The 26,223-nt window shown below is 40.2% G+C and overlaps 1 protein-coding gene across 6 annotated transcripts in view; it reads left to right on the top strand.

Moving 5' to 3' along the window:
* The window catches only part of CDYL (chromodomain Y like), a 239,741-nt gene that overhangs the window by 55,312 nt on the left and 158,206 nt on the right, over positions 1-26,223 (top strand). Inside the window, exon 1 of one of the 6 annotated variants that reach the window (XM_023253714.2) lies at positions 823-982. The exons of the other annotated variants lie outside the window; for them this stretch is intronic. Coding sequence (XP_023109482.1) covers positions 959-982 — 24 coding nt within the window. The 5' untranslated portion in view covers positions 823-958. Of the gene's footprint in view, positions 1-822; positions 983-26,223 lie in introns of those variants that run through there. 6 annotated transcript variants of the gene reach the window in all.

Raw genomic sequence — 26,223 nt, 5'->3', positions numbered from 1 at the left:
GGGCGCACGGAGCCGGGAGCTCTGCGCTCTGTGGGAGGCCGAGCATTTGGCGACCCGGCCGCGGCCGTCGGGGCAGTGGGCTCCGGACGCGGGAAGCTCGCTCCCACGGCCCCCTGCCCAACTTCGGGCCCGCCAGTGCCTGCCCCAGTGTGCACCGCCGCCGTCGCCTCGACCTTCGAGGCCCTCAGTCCCGCCCGGCCCGGGTCCCGGCACCCACGTCGAGGCGGGCAGGCGGACAGCGCCGCAGCCGGGTCCGACCCCCAGCGAGGGGACTTGGAGAAGTCGGGGCCCCGCCCACCGCTCCCCGCGGCCCCGCCCACGCCTCGCCTCGGCCCCGCCCACCGCTTTCTGGCTCCTCCCCTTCCTGCCGGCTTGCTCTCGGCGGCAGCCCGCCCGCCTCGGCCCGGAGCGGAGCCCACTGCTCCCCTCAGCCGCCCCGCCCCGCCGGCCTCCCCGCCCCTCCCGCGCGGGCGGTCCGAAAACCCGGAGCGCGGGAGCGCGGCTCCGCCGGGCCCGGGCGGCCGCACTGGGCATGCTCAGTAGCCGGGGCAGGTTTTTTGGTCGCAAGTAGGAAGCTTTTTGCACTACACCGGAGAGGGGGAGCCACGGAGCCAGCCGCGCCGCCGTGCACCGCCGCCGCGCCCGCCCCAGCCCGGCCCGGCCCCGCGGCGGGGCGCGATGAGCCCGAGCCCGAGCCGGCCCGCCGGGGAGTGAGCGCGGGGCGCGGAGGGCGCGTTGCGCAGCTGCTCCTGCGCACAACCCCGCCGCCGCCGCCGCCGGCCCGCACTGGCAGTGAGTGTGAGAGGCTCGTCCGTGCTGAGCTCCCGGCGCCGGGAGCGGGAGCAGGAAGCGCAGGCCACGCAGGGACCCAACTGAAACAAAGTGTCGGCCGCCCGGCGGCGGCGGCGCCTCGCCCCGACCCTGCCCCTCCCGCCCGCCCGCAACTCCGCCGCCCACCATGGCTTCCGAGGAGCTGTACGAGGTACCTCCCCTCCCCCTCCCGGACCCTCGGGCCGCCCCCGCCCCGCGCCGCCCCTCCCCGGCCCCGGCCCGGCCGCGTCCAGCCCGACGGCCCGGCTCCGCCGCGGGCGCCCGCCTCGCCCCCTCCCCCTCCGCGGCCGCAGTTTGCTGGACGGGAAATGTGTGCGAGGGGAGCCCGAGCCACGCTGCTCTGAGGGGCCCGGCGGGCGGGGGGGGCCTCCCCGGAGTTGTCGGGCTCCTGGGGGGGCTCCGGCCGTGGGGAAGTAGCGCTGACACCAGCGACTTGCTCAGACTGATCCCAAAGTGTTCTTGGCGAGGGCAGTGGGTGTGAAGCCCCTGTTACCGCTTGGCGGGGTCTGTAGGCGGTGCGGGGGTGTTTTTCCTGTCCATTTAATAGAGCGTTTTGGAGAGGGTTTTGCCTCCGGTTTGGGGAGTGGGGCGCCGAAAGGAAGAGTGCAACTGTCTCGGCTCTGCTGCTAGCCAAAGCGATGCAAAATAACGCACCGAAAATGCTAAACGTTGACCACATGCTTTAATTAGGTTAGCATTGTGGCCAGAGCCAGGAAATTTAAATTTAACGCTGATACACCGTCATTCATTTGCGCCGCAGCGTTGCAAGTAAGAAAGGGCACAATCAGAGCTATAAGTTATGAACGAAGGGTTTGCTAGCTTCAACTTCAAGTTTTGGAGTTATCTGTTTAGATCTTTAGACATATTTTGTATGTCTCAGTGTAACTTCTTGACGTATTTCAAAGTAGACTTCCTGGGAGTACAGAAGCTTGGAAGGCTTTCTGTTCTTTTGGATAAATGACTTTGTTTATATGTATTTATAAATACATCTTTATGAGAGTCTTAAAACTTTTGGATACTCTTCTGGATTCACCTTTATGATGCGTTTAGGGACCTGGGTGTTTAGGGGCTTAAGTAAGCGTCTGTAACAAGTAGAGACCCAGCACCCTTGACGAACCTTAAGTACCAGGTGAACCTTCTGAGGTGTCTTCTGGGTGTCTTACTGCTCTTGGCATAGAACGGCACTCTATTGCCAACAGATAGCCTTCTAACAACTTTTTGTTGCTTTTTAAAAGCAAGTGTCCTGCAAAAGTTCTCAGGAGGAGGCTGCCTTCTGTAGAAATAATGGTGAGATTGTTACCTCCCCTTACATTGTATGTGGTCAGTGTACCTTAGCTGGCACTGAAAACGTCCCGTTCTCTTCAACCATTTTACACATTAGCTGTGCCCTAGTGTATTCAAGATACTATCTTGGGTCATTTGGGTATGTAAAAGGGAAAAAAATCTCCCTGTCCTCAAGAAGTTTCCCTTTTAGGAAAGCAAGTGGTGTGCATGGGGAAGGTCCCTAAGCAGAAGTTAAGATAGATGCAGATCTTCCAGGCTGACATACAGTTGGGAAAGTACATATGAGGGATTTTGGTTTCTACATTAGATTATTTCTTGCTGGCTTGGGTTTGTGTATTCATTCTTTATTATTTTTTGTGGTTATAAATACCTAATCATTTAATTCATTCCAAATGGTGTTTGGGTGGAGTAGCACCTTATACATAAGTTGTATCTTAAGATCCTGAAGACAGTACATTTACCACTAGTGCATTGTGAACTAACTTTAGTTCTTTCTTTGTTTATTCATGTCTTCAGGTTTTCTAGTCACTACTTTTCTAGCAGAATTCATTTATAAGGAACATTTTGTTCAAAATTTGCATTCATTCTGCATGTTCATTGAATGTCAGCCCTATGGAAGTTCCGTAGGGAGATAGGCATAAGGTATGAGGATGGTTCATTTCTTCAACATTTATTGGGGAAGAAATAAGTACATTGCAAAGAAATGATACATTTGCACAACTGACCTTTTGATTCTGGGTTTTGTTTTAGTTTTGAAAAAAAGCTATAGGAGTATAGTTGAAAGGAGAGTAAAAAATATGATAGTATTTTTTAGATAGGTGAGTTTTCTAACTTCTTTTCCTTTACTTGTAGGCAACACTATGACTCTGTGTCTGTATTACTATTGAAAGCTGATATGTGAAAGTTCTGTTTAGTGGTTGAGAGCCTGGATTTGGAGTCAGAAAACCTAGTTGTTGAATTCCAACTTTGTTACCTTGGGTAAATTACCTTCAAAGCTCAGTTTCCTCATCTGCAAAATTGGGATCAATACTCACCTTCAGAACTGTGAAGTTTACATGAAAAAAAAATGTAAATCATACTCTACAATTCCCACAGTGAACACTCAGTAAGTGATGGTTATTGTTCTATTTCAACTGATCTAACATGCCTCCCTAAGGCCTGGTTTTGTTTCTAAAGATAGAGAACTGTATTGTTTTGATCAAGGCAATATTACTTGTGAGGCAGTATGCAATTGTAAATAAATACTACAGTCTAACAGGCTATTTGACAAGGCTGGGGAGAACACTAAGATATTTTAGTAATAAAGTCATGGACATTATTAGTTGCCTTGTTTTATTCGGTTATGCCCAAATCAAAATAGAAGTTCCATGTTTGGTCTCAAATTCTACAATTCTGTAGGGATACATTGACAAAGGAGGAAGTTCAAAGTGTTGCTTCTTGAAGTAACATGGTATATAGTAAGAGCACTGGTTTGCAGAAGCTATGTGAACTTGGGTGAGTTATTTGATTGTTAAGCCTCTGTTTAACACCTAAAACAAATGAGCTCTCCAGGACTCAGCGTGTTGCCTGGTATGTGGCAATAGGTTCTTCGTAAGTGTTTAAAATAGTTATAGTGACCATGTTTGTGAATAAAAAATAAGGAAACAAGGTGGGGTGGAGCATCAGCCTTACAAAATTGGAAGAGCTTCTGTTGGAGATAAAAATGGATTTATTCCCTGTATTTCCAGCAGCTAGGATTAGGAAAGACAAATTTTTTACTTACTCATACTGAGCACTTCATAGCTTTCACAAAAAGACCAGCTTCCTTTAGATCAGGTGTCAACAAAGTTTATGTAAGGGACCAGGTAGTTGATATTTTAGACCCTGCATGCCATGTACTCTTTGTTGTGGTTACTTGGCTCTGCTGTTGTAGCGCAAAAGCAGTGGTAGACAGTACCTAAATGAATGAGTTATTTTCCAATAAATTGTTTATGGACAGTAAAATTCGAATTTCGTGTAATTTTTGCATGTCATAAAATATTCTTGACCCCCCCCCCAACCACTTAAAAATGTAAAAATCATTCTTAGCTCTTGGGTTTCACAAAAGCAGTGAGTGGGCTGGATTTCTTTTTCTAACCTGTGCTTTAGATGACCGGCTGCTCTGGAACTGAGATTGAGGTACCTGGAGGTGGAGTGTGGAGTAATGGAAGTCCTTCCAGCTGCAATCCCAGCTCTAGACTGGGTTCCACTCCTCCCTGCTATATAATGAAGGGAACAGCTGTGTGTCTTATGTAACTCTCTCTCCTGAACATTCTCATCAGTAACATGGGGACAATGATAACTACCTCAGAGGATTGTGAAGCTTACATGACATTAGAATGTAAAAGCAATTATAGTTGATAAAGTGCTATACCCAAGTGTTAAGTGATTATATTATTCTAGGAAACATCTTTGTCTTCTTCCGTTCTTTTTTTTTTTATGTTTATTCATTTTTGAGAGAGAGAGAGAGAGAGAGAGAGAGAGAGAGCATGAGCAGGGGAGGAGCGGGAGAGAGGGAGACAAAGAATCTGAAGCAGCCTCCAGGCTCTGTCAACACAGAGCCCATCGCAGGGCTCGAACTCACAGACCGCGAGATCATGACCTGAGCTGAAGTCAAATGCTTAACCAACTGAGCCACCCACGTGCCCCATATCTTCCATTCTTAATTAAAGAAAAAAAACCCACCCAACTCTCAAACCTGAAACCAGACCTGTTTTCCTTTGATATTTGGGAATTGATATAATCCCAGTAATAAAAATTGATTATATCACCAAAGAAAACAGATCAAGAGGACTTTAATTTATCCAGTTGTCAAATAACCACCATAAGACTTTGTTCATGTGGGACTGAATAAGGAGTCAACACTGTAGTAAAATAGAGACACATCTCCTTCTGTGTATATCTTAATAATTCCTTTTTTTCTCAGTGGATATGGGATCCCCCCCCCCCGCCTTGAGAATGATTATAATAGCTAATTTAAATTTTAGTAAGATTATAGCTAGTCCTAGCCTTCTGAGAAAATGTTTCTCCAACACATGCAGGTTCCAGTCTATCAAAAATGGAAGTAAGCTTTTAGGAATGAAGTTATACCTGGCTTATAAAAATTTCTTAAAGTTGATTAGTTTGGAAGGGTAATCAGGATTTGGGGGAAAGGTAAGTCTTTAGAATTTTTCTTATTACTTTGGGATGTGATTGCTCCTTTCTCCTATGCACCACAAGAATTTTATGTCCATTGACCAGAAGCACAGCTGTAAATAAAATGGAAGTCACAAAGATCAAGAGATGTTCTGTGGATGCTAAGCCTGCATCTGTTGTGTGTGTGTTGGCTCTTAGAAGAATGACCAAGAAAAAGAAGAGTTGTTTGACTTCTAGAGTTGATTGTGGGATAGTGAAGTCAAATGTGTATTTTGAAAATTAACACACTATCTTGAATGTGAATTGCTGAGAATATTATTTATTTATTTGCCTAAACAACAATGTGGAGACCTGCCATGTACTTTTCCTCTGAATTTTCTTTCAGTTCCTGTGTACAAGAGTAAGTCTTTTTCTGTTTTTGTTATAATATCTACGAATTGTTGAATTTTTCTTCATGCTCTGTAATGATTTTAACCACCAGAGATATTTTCTGTGGTAATACCTAATTTGCCGTGTTCTGATTCACACTTTTGAATATCTGTGATGCACGAAGCCAATAGGAGTCAAATTTTTGTGAATGGGGAGTAGTGGTTTTTATATCGTGTGTGTTTGTAGATGCAACAGCATAATCTGGGGTCCTTTTTTTAAACATTTATTTACTGTTGAGAGAGAAAGAGTGGGGAGGGGTCAGAGAGAGAGAGAGGGAGACCGAGGATCCGAAGCAGGCTCCGCGCTGTCAGAACAGAGCCAGATGTAGAGCTCAAACTCATGATCTGTGAGATCGTGACCTGAGCCAAAGTTGGACACTTAACCAGCTGAGCCACCGAGGCACCCCTGGAGCCCTTTTAAAATCAGATTTTCTTGGGCCCAAACCATGAGGATGTAGTTTTCAATCTTTGGGTGGAGACCAGAATCTGTATTTCCAAAAAGCTTTTTTATAGCATGTAGGTGGATGTAGGAACCTTGGGATTGCAATGGTATGTGTTACTAACACCGAAGCCACACATTGAGGTGGGGTGGGGTTGGGATCTGCCTTTGCAGAGGAAGAACTCCACATGGACCACACTAGTCCTTTTTGCAGGCTCTTAGACTGTTGCTGGTTATTAACTGACTCATTCCAGGAAGGGAATATTAAAAACACTAGGTAGCTAGCTAAGGGTGCTGTAATTTCTATTTTCTGTCTTCATTGTATGGCCTACTTGTCCATCAAGTTTTAAGATTGGTGCTTACATTTCTTTAAAACAAGGTATTTTTTTCTGGTCATTATTTTCTGAAGTTCAAATATTGCAATAGTTGCATAACTGTTGAGTTACACTGTAATGAAAGAGTGAATTATAGGAATGATTTCCATTCTTGACACTTTCCCTCTAGAATCTCCCGCCCCTAAATGTTATGCCTTGTGCTGTTCCTTCTACACTTAGTTCCTCATCTGCATATGTGGTTTCAACTCTGAGATGGGGAGATCTTTTAACTTTACTGTTTCCCACACAAACTTAATTCTCTTTAGCCTTAGGGGATCTGTGTTCTTTGGGGAGTCTGGGAAAAGTCTTTCACATTTGTATGAAAATTTGTTCACATGATTCATATAGAGACTTTTTCTGAGGGAGAGGCTCAGTAGCTTTTATCTGTTTCTCAAGGGGACCTGTTACCCAAAACAAGTATTAAAATTGTTCTTGAGATCTTTGAGCTAAGGCTTGACTTTCATTGCTCTTCATTGACTACTCTGACATCATTTTTGCCAGACTCCGCTCTGCTTCAGCTGGAGTTCACACTAAAACCATATTAAAACTTCACTGATTGAGTTTCGAAGTTATATACTATTTCTCTAAGTGGCTATTCTCAAAATTGTCCATACATGAACTCTACAGTTAAACCAAAGGGGAGTGGGAAGTACAGGCTTCCAGTTATGGAATGAAGGAGTCAAAAGGCTGAAAGATACAGCATAGAGAATGTAGTCAGTGGTATTGCAGTAATATTGTACAGTGATAGATCGTAGCTACACTTGTGGTGAGCACAACATTATGTATAGAATTGTCCAGTCACTGTTGTACACCTGAAACTAATATAACATTGTCTACTGTGTTTCAGTTTAAAAAATTAAGCAATATTCTAGCTTCACTTCTGACAGTACAAGGGCTCTAGAATCCTTTAACTCTGATCCACCCCTGAACTTGTTTACATGCTGTTATTTCTGTGTTTATTATTGTCCATTTAAAAAAAACTGATGAAATAGGACATTTTTATTCTATTAAAAAAGTTTTTTTAAATGTTTATTTGTTTTTGAGAGAGACAGAATGAGAGTAGGTTAGGGGCAGAGAGAGAGAGGGAGACACAGAATCCGAAGCAGGCTCCAGGCTCGAAGCTGTCAGCACAGAGCCCGACATGGGGCTCAAACTCATGAGCTGTGAGATCATGAGCTGAGCTGAAGTTGGACGCTCAACCGACTGAGCCACCCAGACACCCCAGGATATTATTATTCTATACAGACAATATTTGTTTAGATTTATTTATATCTTTACCAGTTTCTTTGATCAATTAGTCTTATATTATAGAACTTCCTTCTGGGATTATTTTTTTTCCCTTTTTTAGGTATATCCTTCAGAGATTTCTGTAGCAAAGAGTTATTGGTGGAAAAGTCTAGTTTTTTGATTATCTGGATATGTCTTTATTTTGCCTTCATTTTAGGGAGAGTACCTTCTAAATAAAGCCAGTTAATTGGTCAATTTCTTTAAGCATTTTGAAGGTGTTATTCCATTGTCTTCTGGCTTCCCCCTTATGCTCAAGGAGGTTGTTGTCAGTCCAGGTGTAGTCACTTTACAGGAGATCTGTCTTCTGTCTCTGGTTGCTTTTAAGATCCTCTCTTTGACTTTGGTGTTCTCTAGTTTTATATCAATGTATCTCTGTGAGACTTTCTAATAATAAGGTTTGCACATGATCTGTTTCTTTTGTCGATTTGTCAATTGAAAATGCAAATAAAGTATAAACTAGATTTCAAGGGACATGTTTATGAAAATGGATGTAATAGTTACAAAAATAGTTACACATCTACTGCTTCTATGGCAAAAATGTTCAACATCTTTGTTCTGTCAGCTTCTGATACATAAGCGTATCTTCTCTAGCTTTCCTTTACCTGAGGTTGGCCTGTTCATTTGGTCTGAGCTGCTGAAGACATGGTTGTTGACTTACTTTGTCCACATCTGCCCAGCCCGTCCCTTCCTACCTTTGTGTTGCCATTTTTCCAGTCGCTAACTGGTGGATACCCCAGCTTGCCAGCCATGGTGTCACTCCCTCATTTAGGACTTCCGTTACAGTTCACAACTGGCAGGAATCCTCCCCTCCAAGTGACTAATTGGCTTTTTCCTTTTGCACTATTAATTATTTGCACATAAGTATTACTTTCTCTCAGTATTAAATAATATCATGTATATTTTCCCCTGGAATGGTTGGCTTTTTTTTGGTTTGTTGCAGTGTTTAATCTGAGGACTTGAATGTGGCAAGCAGTCAATAATTGCTGATTTTATCTAAAATACAAATATTACAGTGACTGGAGTCCCATTTTTTTTTTAATTATACCATATATATGAGAATTATGCATTTAGGTATCTAATTTGGAAAAAAAAAACCTCTACATGGTGTTTTGGAGGAAAATTATTTCTAAATTTAATACAAATAATTTGGAAGAAAATTGTGTTCCTAGAAAGAGTATTTCGAAATGTTTGTCACAGTATTTATGTTTAGCTGTTGGTGAGAAGTGTCTGTGTAGGGGGCGAGATGTCTAAAAATAATCTCCAGTTGGAGAAGTTAACCACAATATATTTAGGAAATGCCTTTATTTTTTGTCTTATTTTCATTTATAATGGGCTCTCCCATGTGAAGTTTTTAAGAAGTTGATATTTTCCCAGTGTTCGTTGTAATGCTCAACAATGTTGATTGCACGTAATGAATATCTTTGGTTAAAATGTACCCATTTTTCATCAGTAGTTTACTGTTTAGGATTCCAGGGTATCACAGAGTTGCATACAGAAGCATTTCTTATTTTAAAATGTAACTAATGTGGAAGCCTCAGCTATTTAGAATATGTGAGAACCAGGACCAAATGAAAGGCTTCTTGGCTTGGAAAAAGGTGTCACACCCCTTAAACATTGAATGGCTCTGGGTCTCTCTTAGAGACTGTTTTCCTTTATTTTAGGCATAATATGCTTGGACTTAACTGACTTATCATGTTGGGAACAGGTATTTGGTAAGGGAGAGAGGCTGTCACAGGCATGTGAGTTGACATTAATAAGCTTGCTCATGAGAGGAGCTGATGATGGCACTTATAGGTCATGGATAGCAGGGGCTCCTGAGCCCCACAGAGCAATGTGAAAGGCATCCTTATGAAAAGAGCTATCAAACATGATTTTAAAAAAAAGTTTTGGCATGTAAGTGACAAAATTCAGTTTATTTTTATTTTTATTATTATTATTTTTTAATGTTCATTTATTTTTGAGAGAGGGAGACAGAGTGCAAGCAGAGGAGGCACAGAGAGAGGGAGACATAGAATCTGAAGCAGGATCCAGGATCCAGGCTGTCAACACAGAGCCCAATGCAGTGCTTGAACCCATGAGCTGTGAGATCATGACCTGAGCCAAAGTCAGATGCCTAACCGACTGAGCCACCCAAGCACCCCAAATTCAGTTTATTTTTGTGGTGTATTTTCCAGAGTTTCCACCAAAGTATTCCTAACAGCAGAAGAAAGAGATCAGATAGCCTCATAAAGCGATGGAGATGGGGACTGAACTCCCTGATGCAAACTTGGCCTGTTTTTGAATTCTCATGTTACCCTAAACCTTAGTGAACTTAACAGTGTATGCCATAGAAAAGTTTTTGGTTTGATATTAAATGTCTTAAAAGTACTTACACTTAGCTTTTCTCCATTTAACTTTGAGTCAGGTTGATGTTTCAGGAAGGTGAGCCATCAGTTATGGTCTTCCTACAACTCCTAATCTCCTGCTGGGTGTGTGCACCCGGGGGTAAGCGGGGGGGGGGGGGGGCTTTTCGTGCCATCTTCCTTGATGATGTGAGGTAAAAGAATTATTAGCTGGTTTGGTGATATGTAAATGGGAATATTTGAATTGAGTGTTCAAAAAAGTGTTTTAAAATCTTGTTTCAGTAATTCTTACGACTGAAGTTTAAAGATCTTTATTTTCCATCTAAAGTCATCTTATTGCTGGGTGTTCAGGAGAAGCAGCACTAGCTATTCGTATCTCCACTGTCTGCTGATTCTTTACTTAGAAGAACGATTTTGCTGTTCTTGGAGTCAGTCATGAGAGCATTTCGGGGGTCCCTGGTAGAATGGGGCTTGTCTGCTTTACAGCTCCTCCCTACCCAAGGGCTAGGCCAGTACCCCTTAGAAAACTTCCTGTCTTCCATCTCCTCTTTCCCTCCTGAGTGTTCTTGTTCTCATGTCTAGCTCCGGGGCCTTCCACTTGCTTTCCATCCCTCTGCCAGGTCCCCTTTGAGCTGAGGCTTCATTCATCCTGTTTTGACTCTTGACCCCAGCCTCCATACTGGATTGTTGCCTTGGTCAAAGCTCTGGCCTGGCAAGTAGCTGTCTCACTGCTGTTTTCTTTACCTTGCTTTTCTTGTATGCAGTCCAGAGGTGGACTCTGACAGTCCTCAGACACCCGAGGTGGAGGTTAGCCACCTCTCCAACTCTTGGCCAGCAACGGGTCCCCTGTCTTAATCCTCTGACTTCCCTCTTATATGCAGATGAGCTTTTGAGCTCAAAGCCAGAAGTAAATGATTATTTTATTACCATTTCTAGGATGGAGAGAGATGTGTATGTGGCAGAGAGTGCTAACTAGAATATGATTTGTAGTACTTTTCCCTCAGAGTATACATGTGAGTAAAATTTTTTCCAGAATTATTTTATATGCCATCATTCAACACCACTAGCTTCGGCTCACAAGTGAGCTTTTTGAGAATGTCTTGATTAAATTGATAGATACATATCTAAAAATGTATTCCTCAGGGAAACAATCCTAAGTAGCTGCAAGTTCGGACTGCTTAAAAATGATGAGGTTGCAATGATTATGTAGAATGAGTTTAAAAGATTGTGGAGGGAGGGGCACCTGGCTGGCTCAGTTGGAGGAGCATGTGACTCTTGATCTCTAGGGGTCATGAGTTCAAGTCCCACATAGGATGTAGGGATTTCTTAAATAAATATTTTAAAAAAGATAAAAGCCTGTGGAATGAGATCTTGTCAAGGTATATGGGTACACATTGGCATGAGGGACTTAAGTGTTAAGACCAGACACATGCAGCTTGCCCAGGAACCTGATTGAAACCAACAGAAAAAGAGATTGTGGTCATGAGTGGACAGCTTTACAGTACAGTAAATATGCACCCCCCAAGCCTTGGGGAGAAAAAGACCAAAACCATGAAGTGGAGGGTTGGATGGGGGAAAGGATTGTTGTAAAATTCCAGTCTCTTCTATGCATAACCCCACTGGAAGGAAGGCTAAAACCACGGAGTCGTTGTCTCAGCTGATTGCTGTTGCAGTAGAGCAACATGCCTTAGAAGTTGGTAAGCTTTTAAACAGCCTTTCCTGTAGTGGAACAGGTCTCCCCTTGAAGAAGAGTGTTCCCCTTAGGGCTTGAGAAGGAAACATTGGAGAAAATAAGGACACTAATGTGACCAAGGCTTTGAGCATTCTTGTTTCTCCTCTGGAGCAGTGGGCAGAAGATTGGAATGCCCCTTTGTGTTCCTGAGCCCCTCACTCTCCTGGGTGATTGAGGTGAGAACTAACAGTAAGATGGAAGTTCTCGTCTTTGTGTGCTTTTGCCCCACCTTCCCCCACTCAAAAGTGTTTCTCCAGAGTCCTTCTGCCATACAGCTGTCTGCTCTGCTCGCCTGGGTGAAGAGATGTCCTCATGTTTTTCACTGAATCAGTGGAAATGCTTCCCATAATTTCCTGGGTGATGTGAGGTCAGCTAGAACCCTCACCTTGTCACAGGCCCTTTTGGTTTTCAGTTGTGCTTCTTTTCTTAGTAGTAAGGGAAGTAAGAGAAGTGATGGGGGGGTGGGCAGACCTGGCTGTGCTCACATTTTGCCCTTGCACAGTCCTTATTGCTGGGGTAGCTCTGGGCTGGTTCCTCCCCGCCTCCAGGCATCTCTCTGAATCCCAGCGGGCAGGAACTCTGGTGGTTCAAACTCCAGGACCTCCCACCTGAAGGGAAAGAGTGGCTTCACAGCCACTGCAGTGGTTTCTCAGCTTTTGAGGGAAGGTGTGTATCAGAAGCTCCCATCACTGAACGTTGTTGTAGGATCAGTTCTGGATCTAAGATTTGTGCCCAAATTGCGTTTTGTTTTGTTTTCTTTAGCTCTCTTGCATTTTTGGCCTTTTCTAACTCTGGGTCAAGGGAAATGAGACCGAGAGTTGCTGCCTTTACCACCTACCTGCTCTCTCTGTCCCTCTTCTCAAACGACCCCTCTGTTTTGGAGCCCCATCCTGCTGCACTCCATATAATATGGAATCGAACTTTTCAGAAGAGTTTAGCTTCCGGTTCTTACTGAAAAAACCAAGTGAACAATAGAATCCTTCTGCCTTTGTAAAACAGTAAACTTTCAAACTAAACTCAGCTACTCTTTGCTTGTGAAACAAGCATACTTTTCTCTGGATTTGAGAATGGATTTCTCATTCCTGCTGTACATCATTATCAATTTAGGACATATAGTCAGGGTTTTGCTTATTTATTATATATAAAACATCAATAATGACACAGAAGAACAACAAACACATAGAAAGGTTTGCTCTTCACCCCTCTTATCTATTTTGGATATATGTTAGCAAAAGTTAGCAAAAAAATATCTAGTAAACATCTTGAAATGATCTGTGTTTGTTAGAAGTGGCACTTGAAAATTTTCTTCAAGAGAATTTATAAATATACTGATGAAACCTTTTAAATGGGAAGATCGCTTAAATTTAAAAATCTTGCTTGATTAATTTTAATGAGCAATTAATAACATGACTTAATACTATATTTAGGTATGTGTAGGTGACCTTTTGCATTAGCCTGCTATATAAAAACTTCTCAGAGTTCGGGAGGCATTACCTCTGTGGTTTAGGGTTTACTGTAAGTTGTTGGAGATGTTATTGTCTATATGATATACACTGCACCTTAACCAAGAAAAAGCCATTTTCCTTGCTATGAGGACTGAAGTTATAAGGGTTTCTTAAACTCCTTGTAGTATAAGTTAACAGATGATGGGCACTCCATGATAAAAGATAGATAGGATCCTAATAAATACCATAGTCTGCCTTTTCTTCCATGGTCACCATACTTGAGGTTATTATAAGCAGAACATAGAGCAGATGTGACTAAAGCAGTGGCATCTTCTGATGTAGTTTGTGGAAGCAGAACAGGGAGGCTCAACTAATTTCCTGCAGTTTCACAGTTAGCCAGTAGGTTTCCCATGCATAGCAGCTTGGAAATCTGTATGGACCTAAAAATGAGTGGCTAATTATAGGGTAGGAAATGAATAAGCTTTGCATGAGATTAAACAGATTTGCAGGGAGAATGAACTTAATGCACCATCATGGATAGCAATTTTTGAGTGTCCTCAAAGATTTCAAATTAAACAAATGATTTATAATGAAGCACAACACATTGATGAAAACAGAGAAAAGACCAAAGAGTCCATTTGTCCAACATTTTGTCCACAGAAAATATGCAGGTGCTCACTTTGGAAGAGAATTTGAAAGTTGCTGCAGAGATGATCAATATAAACAATGATGATCTGACATTTCCTGTGATTTTTTTTTTTAAGAAATAGAGCAAAGTAACATGTTTGGAGAGTACATTAAAGGAGAGAAGACATGTCCAATATAATCCTTAAAAGACTGATGTACCGTGGCAAGCATTAACGTTCCTAAGAAACAGAGGAACAGTGTCAAATCCGCATGTAATTTTTGTCACCAATAGATAGCACTGTTCATTGTATAACTGATTCCATAGGGTCGAATAGATTTAGTATGTGGAAATTACAGAGTTTGAGGATCTTGAGATACAGAGGGAACAAACCTGAGGCCTGAATGGTGGATTTCTTTATTAGGACGCTTCATATTGTTTGTGAGCAACACTTTTGATTTAGAACATATCATCTATGTAACTCACTAGACTTACAGTCCTGAATTGTGTTAGTTCATTCCAAAATTCATTTCTCCCTCAGGGAGTAAAGATTTGGCGCCACAGAGGATATTCAGAAGACTGTCTGAGGGCAGTCCTAGACAGGAGGAAAGTTCTGGGAATGTTTTGTGTTAACAGCCTCTTTGAAATCAGAGTTTGGCATTTTAAAGTCAGTACTTGAACCAGCTGACATCCGCTTGGCAGACAGGGCCTTTGAATTTCATAGTCTTAGAATTTACGTGGTCTCATCACCTTACTCGTGGTTTGTATGTGAAAGCCCTGTGTATGTTTACTGAGAAAAGAAGAAGAAAGTCTAAGAGGGGAAAAACCATTGTTCTTTGTGCTACCACTGTAATCAACTTCTGTGAACCACAGGGGACCACTATTCTGGACCTCCCTACACAAAAGTACAGTTAGAAGAATGGATGTATACAGAAAGCCATTATTTTATAAAAACAATTATATTTAATAGAAAAACAATTATACGCATGCCATTTAATAGAAAACAGAAGGTAACATGAAAAAAAATGTAGAATTTTAATCACCTTTTTCATTTGTCCATTTTTCTTTTGCCTTTTTCTTACTGATGTGTTGGAGTTCTTTGTGATGGATGCTTTCTTTGTTATACATCTTGCACATATCTTCTGTGATGTGTCTTCATTCTTAAAAAAATTTAAATCTGGGGGCGCCTGGGTGGCGCAGTCGGTTAAGCGTCCGACTTCAGCCAGGTCACGATCTCGCGGTCCGTGAGTTCGAGCCCCGCGTCAGGCTCTGGGCTGATGGCTCAGAGCCTGGAGCCTGTTTCCGATTCTGTGTCTCCCTCTCTCTCTGCCCCTCCCCCATTCATGCTCTGTCTCTCTCTGTCCCCAAAATAAATAAACGTTGAAAAAAAATTTTAATCTGTAATATAGTTACATGTTAAGTTTTACATTTTAATGTAGACAGATTTTCCCCATTTTGTTTCTTGTTGAGGACATTCTTCCCCCAGGATGAACTTTAGTCCACCTACAGTTTGCTTTTATGTATGATACGAAGTTGGGATGTGCTTTGCTTTTAAAATATGGATAATCTGTTGTCACAATTTATTAAATAGTCCATCTCTCCCCCATTTGTTTGCCATCTCGGCCATGTATAAAGTTTTCTTTATGTATGGGTCAGTTTCTTCTGTTCAGTTGGTATTTGTCTTTTCTTGACCATGCCACACTGTTGTAATTAGTATGGGTTTTTTTTTAATGTTTATTTTGCAAGAGAGCACGGGTGAGCATGAGCAGGAGAGGAGCAGGGAGAGAGAGGGAGAGAGAGAATCCCAAGCAGGCTCTGCACTGTGCAGAGCCTGACATGGGACTTGATCCCACAGCTATGAGATCATGACCTGAGTCGAAATCAAGAATTGGATGTTCAACCACTGAGCTGCCCAGGCACCCTGTTTAGGTTTATAATACATCTTAGAAACCTGCCCTACCAGTTTTCTTTATCTTGTTCTCTTTTTCTGAAAAATTTCTTAGCTCTTCTTGGTGGTGTGCTCTTCCACTTAAACATTGGAATCGTCATGTTGAATTACACGTTGGGGTTGGGATTGATGCTGCCCTGGGTGTATGGATTAATCTGTGGCACTGGAGATACAGCAGGGAACCTAAAAGATAAAGTCCCTGCCCCAGGGAGCTTATATTCTAATGATGGCAGCAGACTAATTAGGATACTTCTAGTGGCTTGGAGTGTGAGTCATTTTTATGTAAATTTTTAGAGAAAGCCTCATTGATAAGGTGACCCTTGGGACTTGAAAACAAAGGAATTCCCCACTGAGGCTGGCATGTGCTTTGTGAGTTTGAGCAGCAAGGAGGAGGCTGCTGTGTCTGAAGACTGTTGGAGAGAATGGTAGGTGAGGTCGGGGTGGTAGTGGGATCCGTGCACGCTCTTTTTTATTTTTTATTTTTTAATTTATTTTGGGAGAGAGCAAGCAGGGGAGGGGCAGAGAGAAAGGGAGAGAGAGAATCCCAAGCAGGTTCTGCACTGTCAGATGCAGGCCTCGAACTCACAAACCATGAGAAAAGACCTGAGTTGAAACCGAGTCTGACACCTCAGACTGAGCCACCCAGGTGCCCCAACGTGCAGGCTCCTTGTAAGTCTGTTAAAAATGTTGAGTTTTATTTTTACTAAGATGGGAAGCCATTGGAGGAATGGTGTAATCAAATGAAAAAGTTTTCAAAGTTATGGTAGATGCTATATAAATAAACTGTAGAGGGACCAAGAAGGAAGTGGGGAGATTAATTAGTGGGCTGGCAAAATAACTGAGGCAGAAGATGATGGTAGTTTGAAGCCATGGTGGTGGTAATGATGGTAGGAGGAGGGTGGGGGGCGGGTAGTGAGCAGTGATTGCATTGGGGGGGTGCATTTTGAAGGTAGAGCTAATCAGGATTTACTCCTGGATTGGACATTGAATGTGAGGGAATGGGAAGAAAAATAGAACCTGAATTTTTAGGCTTGAGTAACTAGAAGAATGGGATTTGCCATTTATTCAGGCAGTTGTCACCAAGTAAGGCACACCTTTGGTTTTATTGGGAGCTCCTGGTGGATAAATGGGAGTTGGAGTTTAGACATGTTAAATTTGAGATGCCGTATAGACGTCCAGGTGGAGGTGTTGAGGGGCAATAGGCTCTACAAGCTTAGAGGCTGGGGCATGTGCTTTGGTGGGGGATGATTTTGGGAGATGTTAGTATGTATACATACTGACCTTGGAGGAGGTAAAGGCTCGGTAAAAGGAGACTGAAAAGTGAGGTGTCCTGGAAAGTAGGAGAAAGGAGAGAGAAGTGCCCTGGAAGCCAGCTGAAGAGCATTTCAAAAAGTGGGGAATGTCCCCCATGTATTCTGTGCTGTAGCTAAGGACTGAGGATTCACTGTAACATTTGGCAGCCTCTGTTTTGGTGGAGGACCGGGCATGAGAGCCTGGCTGGGGCTCATGAGAGAATGGGGAAGGAGGGATTAATGATTGTCGGCAACTCTTATGACTAGTTTTATGAAAAGGGAACCAGGAGGGTGAGATAGGCCCCTGAGTTTGTTTGCTTTTAAGGTAGGAAAAATTATAGTGTATTGTGTGATGATAATAGGAAGGGGAAATGAATGAATCAGAAGCAGGAGGGAGGGCAGTAATTGGAATGCTTTACCGGAGTTGGCAAGAAGGAACCAGATCCAGGAGCATGGGGCTTGGATGCATGTTCCCTCATTTGGATCTCTCTCACCCTCCGTCTGTCCCTCCCCACCTTTTGGTTCTTCAGTAATGTTATGAGTGTCTAAAAAGTTTTGCACAGACTTTCTTGGATTTATTGCTAGAAACCATAGTTTTTACTACTATGTTAATGGAATCTCTTTAAAGTTATATTTTTAAATTAGTTAATACTTGTGCATAGAAAAATGGCTATTTATGTCTGTTTGTTAGATCTGACAACCTTGTTCAACTACCTTGTTATTTGAAAGTTTGTAGATTCTTTTAGAATCTTGTACAGATAGGGATAATTACATTTTTTCTTTTCATGCTCATATCTGTTTTTTTTTTCTTTTACAACATTAGCCAGGACTATCCAGTACAGTGTTGAATAAAAAAGTTATAACAAGTATTCTTACTTTATTTCTAATTCTAAAAGTTCTATACAATTTTATTCAGTAAAAGCTATAGATAATTGCTAGGTATGCTTTTTAAAAATCTAGTTAAAGTTCTTTTCTAGTTTGTGAGGAGTTTTGAATCATTAAGTGGTTGATGAATTATATTGAATACGCTTTCTGAATTTATTAGAGATTGTCACTTTACCCCCTTTCCTTTTAATATTTTGATATGGTATATTAACATTTTCTGATGTTGAACCATCCTTGCATATCTGGGATAAACCCTGATTAATCAAAGTATATTATTTTATGTATATTGTTAAATTCTTTTCAAAATCAGTGTTGGAAATGTCACTTGAAAGAGAGGTAGCCAACTTAATTTTTTTTTTCTGAAACATTTGCAGAATCTTGGACTTTCTGTTTTATTTTTTTGAGGATTTTGGTTTACTTGCCTATAAAGTCATCTGGGCCTCTGTTGACTTTTAAGATAGGAGAGGAGCCGTTTGATTATCCATTAAAAATTAGCTCCCATTGACTTGGTGAAGCTTTCTATTAAGTCAATGGTAGTCTAAAGTTTTTTATGTTAGAATATTCTTAGGATCTCTAAAAATCTTACTAGATTTGTGACTATATGCCTTTAGAGCCACTCTTTAATTTTATTGATTCTTTATATCTTGTTTTCTGTATTTCTTGCTCTGTATTTCCATCTCCCCTCTTTAGATTGTCTGATTCTCGTCCTGTGTTATTGAGTTGAGCACTTAGCTCATTTGTCCTTTAATGAAGGCTATAAAATGACCCTATAGTACAGCTTTAGCGACATCGCACAAGTTTAACTTACTATTTTTTCAATTTTATGTCTCTTTATTTCTCCTTGTGTTTATTAAAACATAACTTTTTTATTTAGCATATTTATTCATATGTTTTAAAAGCCAAAAAGTATTTTAAAAATTTTAACCACGGGGCGCCTGGGTGGCGCAGTCGGTTAAGCGTCCGACTTCAGCCAGGTCACGATCTCGCGGTCCAGGAGTTCGAGCCCTGCGTCAGGCTCTGGGCTGATGGCTCAGAGCCTGGAGCCTGTTTCCGATTCTGTGTCTCCCTCTCTCTCTGCCCCTCCCCCGTTCATGCTCTGTCTCTCTCTCTCTGTCCCAAAAATAAATAAATGTTGAAAAAAAAATTAAAAAAAAAATTTTAACCACAAGGAGTTTTGTTTGTATTTGAGTACTTAAATGTATTAAATATTTTAAAGGTGAAAATGTTTTTCTTTATTGGTTTTTAATTGAAGTGCATCATGGTCAGAGAATAATCTCTATGAATCCTTGAAAATCATGAAGGTTTCCTTTTGTGATCTCATAAAAAGTTTTAAATTTTTTTTTCAACGTTTTTTATTTATTTTTGGGACAGAGAGAGACAGAGCATGAATGGGGGAGGGGCAGAGAGAGAGGGAGACACAGAATCGGAAACAGGCTCCAGGCTCTGAGCCATCAGCCCAGAGCCTGACACGGGGCTCGAACTCACGGACCGCGAGATCGTGACCTGGCTGAAGTCGGACGCTTAACCGACTGCACCACCCAGGCGCCCCTCATAAAAAGTTTTAATTTGGGGTTAGAGTTTAATAATTAGGTCAGGGTTCAAATATATATATATTACATATATATATATATATATATATATATATATATATATATATATATATATATAAAATTTGGGTGTTTATCAACTATTGACTGTACTTTTCAATATGTAATACACTTCTATTAATGAATTTTTCCCTTAAAACTTTCTGTATGTTATATAAACTTGGTTTAACTATATTACTATTTTAACGTGCTTTCGGTGGTATTTACTTGCCATATCTTTTCCCTTTTAATTAAAAGAAAAAATCTATGGCTTTGTTTAGAAGTATCTTTTGCAGGTAACTCATAGCAAGTTTAAAAAACTTCAATGTGATGTCTTTTATGAGTTTAACATATTTATATTATGATTTATGAAATATTTGGACTTGTTAATGTTTGCTGTTATTCGCTTATTTTTTTATTTTCAGCTGTTGGTTTGAGAAATTTTTCTGCATGGCTTTGCTGTTTATTCCTTTGCTGGTTTGGTAGATATAGATTCTTTGACCTTGTGGTTGCCATTAATTTCTTTAAATTCTGCTTAACTTTTTTCTGAATAATCAAATTATTCAGCAATTTCTCATCTTCTGAAATGTGACAAGGATGTCATCATTCTTTACTTTTCGAATATATCTATTCCCTTAATTTATGCTCATCCAGAATTTTAAAGTTCTTTTTCAGTGACCAAAAATGAGACATATATTTAATAGTTAATTAAATTTGTCCTCTTTGAAAATATAACAAGGACAGAGCACACTACTAACTATTGAAATCTCCAATTTCACTCCCACTGGATTAAGATTGTTTTACATTTATTCTGCCCTTTAAACATACACTAATATTTTTTTAATAAATCACAGGTTATTTAAATTTTCTAGTGATATATTTGTTTATCCCTTCCCTTCTATGTGGGTTCCCCCCCCCCAAATTACATCTTATTCTTTCTTACCTTTTTTTAAAATGATATATTTTGCATACCATAGTTTTTCCTTTTATTGTACAGTTCAGTAGTTTTTAGTATATTCACAAAGCCATAAAACCATTACCACTGTCTAATTTCAGAACATTTCATTAGCTGTCAGTCCCTATCTCCACTCCCTCCCTGCACCCCTGGCAACCATTAATCTACTTTCTGTCTCCATGAATTTGTCTATACTGGATATTGCACATAAATGGAATCATACAGTATGTAATCTTTTCTGTGTGACTTCTTTCATAATATGCTGATAACTTTGCATAATGTTCTTGTGGTTTATCCATGTTGCAGAATGTATCAGTACATCATTTCTTTTTATGGCTAAAGACTATTCCATTTTGTAAATATATCACATTTTGATTTTCTACTCATCAATTGACACATATTTGAATTGTTTCTACTTTGTTATGAATAATGCTGCAGTGAACATTCATGTAGATGTTTTTGTATGGACATATATTTTCATTTCTCGAGTGCATATCTAGTAGTAGACCAAATCACATCTTTTAATAATTATTTTAGTGAAGATCTGGGTTGGTAAATTCTTGGTGTTTGTATGTCTGAAGGTAATCTTACTATTGTCATTCTTTTTTTTTTTTTTAATTTTTTTAATGTTTGTTTATTTTTGAGAGAGACGGAGACAGAATGCGAGTGGGTTAGGGGCAGAGAGAGAAGGAGACACAGAATCCAAAGCAAGCTCCAGGCTCTGAGCTGTCAGCACAGAGCCCGACGCGGGGCTCAAATTCAACAAGCTATGAGATCATGACCTGAGCTGAAGTCAGACGCTCAACCAACTGAGCCACTCACGCACCCCTGTTGTCATTCCTGATGGCTTTTTAGCTGGGTATAAGTTTTATTGGTTGACAATTAAGTTCTGTTAGTTTTGTAGCTGATGAAAAATCTTCCCCTCTTTTCTTTATAGGTCATCTGAGTTTCCGGTAGTTTAACATTTCTTACCTTTGATAGTTCTGCAGTTTTATTACAGTGGGTCTAAGAGTAGATGTGATACACTTTTGATCAGAGTATGTTTGGTCCTTTTAATAAATGTTAATGCCTTGAAGAATTGTTGTCAATGTTCATAAGGTATATGGATCTGTACTTTTCTCTCCTTGTTTTATGTCAGAGTTATGCTGGCCTCATAAAAGGGGTTAGGAAGCATTCCCTTATTTTCTGAAATTGGTTGTGTTATTTTCTGAAATTGGTTTTCTTACATGAATGTTTACTAGAATTTTTCAGTGAAACCGTGTAGTACTGAAATTTTCTTTCTTTAATTTTCAAATTTATATTCACTCTCTTTAATAGATAAAAGCTATTCAAATTTTATATTTCTTCTTGAGTTTTGGTGTTGCATCTTTAAAGGAATTCAGTTTATCTAAAGTATTGAATTTATCAATAGATAATTGATTTGGCTCTCTGTTATTCATCTTCCACTTTCAGTTTAATATGCTTTTCTTTTTAGTTTTGTAAGGCGGAAGTTTAGGCCATTGGTTTAAAGCTTACCTTGTTTTCTCAGATGAACATTTAGTACTCTAAATTTTCTTCAAGCCCTGCTTTAGTGTATTTTTTGATTTTTGATTTTTGAAATTCTGTTGTAGTCAGAAAATATTTTCTATAAGATTTTTCAGTCTTGGAATCGTGTATAAGTGTAATGGCCCAGAATATGATCCATCTTGGTTGAATGTTCTGTGTGCCCTTGAAAAGGTTATGTAATTGTTCAGTTGTTGGCGGAGTGTTTTGTTAAATATCACCTAAATTAAGGTTGGTACTATTATTTAGATCTCCTATATTTGTACTGGGTTTTGTCCAGTTTTATCAATTACTGTGAGAATCTCCAACCATGAAAGCGCATTTGCCTATTTCTTCCTTTACTTTTGGTTTTGTTTCACATATTTTGAAGCTTTGTCATTAGATGCATGTATATTTATAATATTGGCATATCTGTCTATTCTGTTAATCTTTTAAATCATCATGAAATGTCTCTTTTTACCTGTAGTAATACTCATTGAAGTCTACTTTGTTTTATGTTAATATATTTATTCCAGTCTTGGTATATATTTGTTTAGTCTTTTCATTTGTTTCTGACTTTATATTTAAAGGGCATCTTTTGAAACTAGAATATAGTTGGGATTTGCTTTTTTTTTTTTTAATCCAATCTGACATCTCTGCTTTTGATTAGGATGTTTAGTACATTTAAAGTAATTATTGGTATGGTTGTATTTAGGTCTATCATTTGTGTTTTTTTAGGGAGATAATTTTGTCATTATTTCTCCTTTTTTGGCTTTTGTGTTTAAGTGTTTAAATCCTATATTAATTCTTCTGTTTTCTTTGCTTTTTCGAGAGGGTGGTGTATATTGCTTTTTAGGGATTACAGTATGCATCTTAGCTATATCCCAGTCTATTTAGAATTAATACTGAATCATCTTGAGTAAAATACAGAATTTGTTCAATCGTGTATTTCCATTCCCCCCTGTTAGTATTATTGTCTTAATACTGTATTATATCTGAATACTTTGTTCAATAATACATTTCCAATTCCCCCTCTTAGCCTCAGTATTGTCATATGTGTTATGTCAATATACCTTGTAAACCCAACAATAGTGTTGTAATTTTTGCTTTAAGCTGTCATCTTTTATAGAAACTAAGAAATTACATATTACATATGCCCACATAATTACCATTTCTGGCTTTCTTCCTTTTTTCCTGTAAATCCAAGTTGCCATCTAGTGTAATTTCCATTTGGAATAGAAAACTTTCTTTAGCATTTCTTGTATTGCAGATCTGCTGGTGATAAATTGTTTTTTATTTGAAAATGTCCTTATTTCACCTGAATTCTTAAAAGGTTTTTTTCTGGATATTAGATTCTTGTTGGCAGGGTTCCTCCCCCTCCTCCCTTTAGCAATTTGAATATGTGGTCCCAGTGTCTTCAGACTTCCATAGTTTCCAATGAGAAGTCAGGCTATATTCTTATCATTCTTTGTCATTATTTTCTTGTATATAACATGTCAGTTTTCTTTGGCTGCTTTCAAGATTATTTTTGGATTTAGCAGTATGACTAGGATGTGTGTTAGTAGTTTTGTGTTTATTTTGCTTGAGGTACATTTAGCTTTGCGGGGACTTTTCAGAGGTTACATCCTCATATTTTTTCTTCTTTCTCTTCTGGGATTCCAGTTATTGTTCTGCTCTCTCTTGTCATAGATGTCTTTGAATTCTGTTCATTTTTTATCCATCTCTTTTTCTTTCTTTTATTCAGATTCTTCTATATTGAAGTTCATTACAGATGGCAGAAGAAAGCATCAATCTGTTTAGCCAATCTAGTGAGTTCATTTTAGTAAATGTTTTGTTTGTTTCTCTGTTGATATTGCTTTTATCTGTTTACTCATTGATACCATATTTTTCTTCAATTCCTTGAACATATTTAAAAAAATTTTTGAAGTATTTATGATAGCTGCTTCAAAGTCTATTAAATACAACACCCTGGCTTGGAATCAGTTTTTATTGAGTGTCTTTTTACCTGCTCATGGGTCACTCTCTCCTGTTGTTTTCCTTGTCTAGTTGAAAATTAGACATCTTGTGGTGACTCTGAACTCTTTTGTGTCCTTTTGAGGATTATTGGGTTTTATCGTACAGTTAACTTGCTTAGAATCAGAGTGGAAACTTAGTTTTCTCTGTGTTACCCAGCTACTTATATTTCTGTTCTTATATCTTTCCACTGATGTTTCTTTAGTCTGATGTCCTGTAGGTATCCCCCGTGCCTCTAAGATTTGGAAGTCTGCTAAGCATCTGGTTAGAGATGGACTTAGTCTCTGAGATTTTCTTTCTTTGGGGGATTTCCCTGGTTTCTAGCTGCTGTATCAGCTTTGGTCTCCTTTCTGATATTTCAAGCTTTTTATTTCCCTAGCTGAGCACAGTTGGGAAAAAGCATCAAATTCACAGATTTGGCTCCATGTTACTCTTTTCAAAAGAAGATTTCTTTCTGGTCCCTGACTGCTTTTTCAGCATGCTGTTTGTGGTTTTCTCCAAGCATATGTAGTTCAGCTGTCAGCCAGGGATTTTAGCATTTTATGGTCTGAATTTGAGTGTCACTTCTATAGTTCTTGTGCTGTCAGAAAGCCTAAATTTCTAGTCATGTCTCCAACTCTGAACTCTGATACCTGGCACCTTTAGCTGGTAAGGCTTTGGTTTTCTCCTGCCACCATTTTTTGCAGCCATAGTTCTGGGGTTTGTGGTGCTCTCACGCCAAGAAACCACATACTCAACAGCTCTTACCTCTTCGGGTTTTAGCGTTTGAGATTTACCCCTTCCCTGGCTTTTGTAAACATTATCTTTAGGTTTGCTTGGTTTTTTTTAATTCAGCTTTCATAAATGTAATCTGTGGGTGTTCATATGACCGCTTCACTCTTCCTGCCATTATAGAAAATTGACTTTTTCATTTGTTTTGAAATATTAGGGCACAGTTCATCTGATTTGTGAGCATGTATTTTCTGCTGTGCTTTAGTTGCTGGTAGGGACATTCAATTCATCTTCCTTTTTTCTTGTAATATGTTTATATGAGGTTTAACTACTATCCTTTTTCTGTTCATTTTTATTTGAAATTAGTCTTCCTGTACTTTAGGAAGTGGGATGGGTCAGGAGAGGTTTTCTAAAGTCACAGCTCCAGAGCTCCCTCTTCTGTCATTTTTGGAAATATGACCTGGTTCTTCTGAGTTCTGGCTCTGTCCTGCTATCCTTAGGCTTCCACTCTCATCTGGACCTGCTCTTTCCATTTTCCCTAGTATCCCTGTCCCTCTCAATTTGTATTCCTGGCAGTTTTCCTTAGTAACGGGGAACTTTAGCTGTCTGGTTGCAAGAAGTCTTAGGCCTAGACAGCTCCAGTCCCCTCAGACCTGACTGTAGATCCTTGTGCTCACCTACAAATTGAGTGTGCAGAAGCACCTTCCAGTTTGGGCTGCTGTTCGCATTATGGCTCTGTTTTCCAATGAGTACTGTTGATAGTGTTGAGGTTCTTTTGTTCTATCAGTTGGATGCCCTGTTGCTTCCCTCTACTTCTTCTTGCACAGATTCTGGTACATCTCAGTCTTACAGGTTTTGGTGATTTGTCCTTTCTCAGTAGTATTCTGTAGTGTGGGGTGCACCTTGTTCTCTTTTGGCTATTAACTGAAGACTTTGGGGTTTTATTAAGGCCTTGGGGAGCTTGAAAACCTGCTGTTCTCATTTGTTCATCATTCCTCCTGTCTTGAGATGAAGCAGGGTTTTATCCTGCCCTGAAGGCTAGAATGTGGGTAAAATCCTCCCTGATCCTCTCACCAGCTTCCTTCTCCAGCTGAGATTCATGAAGATAGATGCGTTTTCTTATTTTTTCCCCTAGCCACCTTTCATATGAGAGAGTAGCCTGGAATCTTTCCTGTGTATGTGGTTCTCTGATATAACTTTCTGCAACCCCCCCTCCATGGACTGTCTCCTGACCTCTAGATCACCAGGCATCAGTGGATGCCTTTGGCATATTATGTGGCTTCCAACTTGGCTTACCTTTCCTGATTTTTGGATTCTTTATGTTCTTGAAGATTTCCCTTTTTGCCAACTTGTGAGTGATGCATTCTAAAAA

The sequence above is a fragment of the Felis catus genome, chromosome B2 (assembly GCF_018350175.1).
Source record: "Felis catus isolate Fca126 chromosome B2, F.catus_Fca126_mat1.0, whole genome shotgun sequence".
Taxonomy (NCBI): domain Eukaryota; kingdom Metazoa; phylum Chordata; class Mammalia; order Carnivora; family Felidae; genus Felis; species Felis catus.
This window is presented reverse-complemented; position numbering and strand designations above follow the sequence as displayed.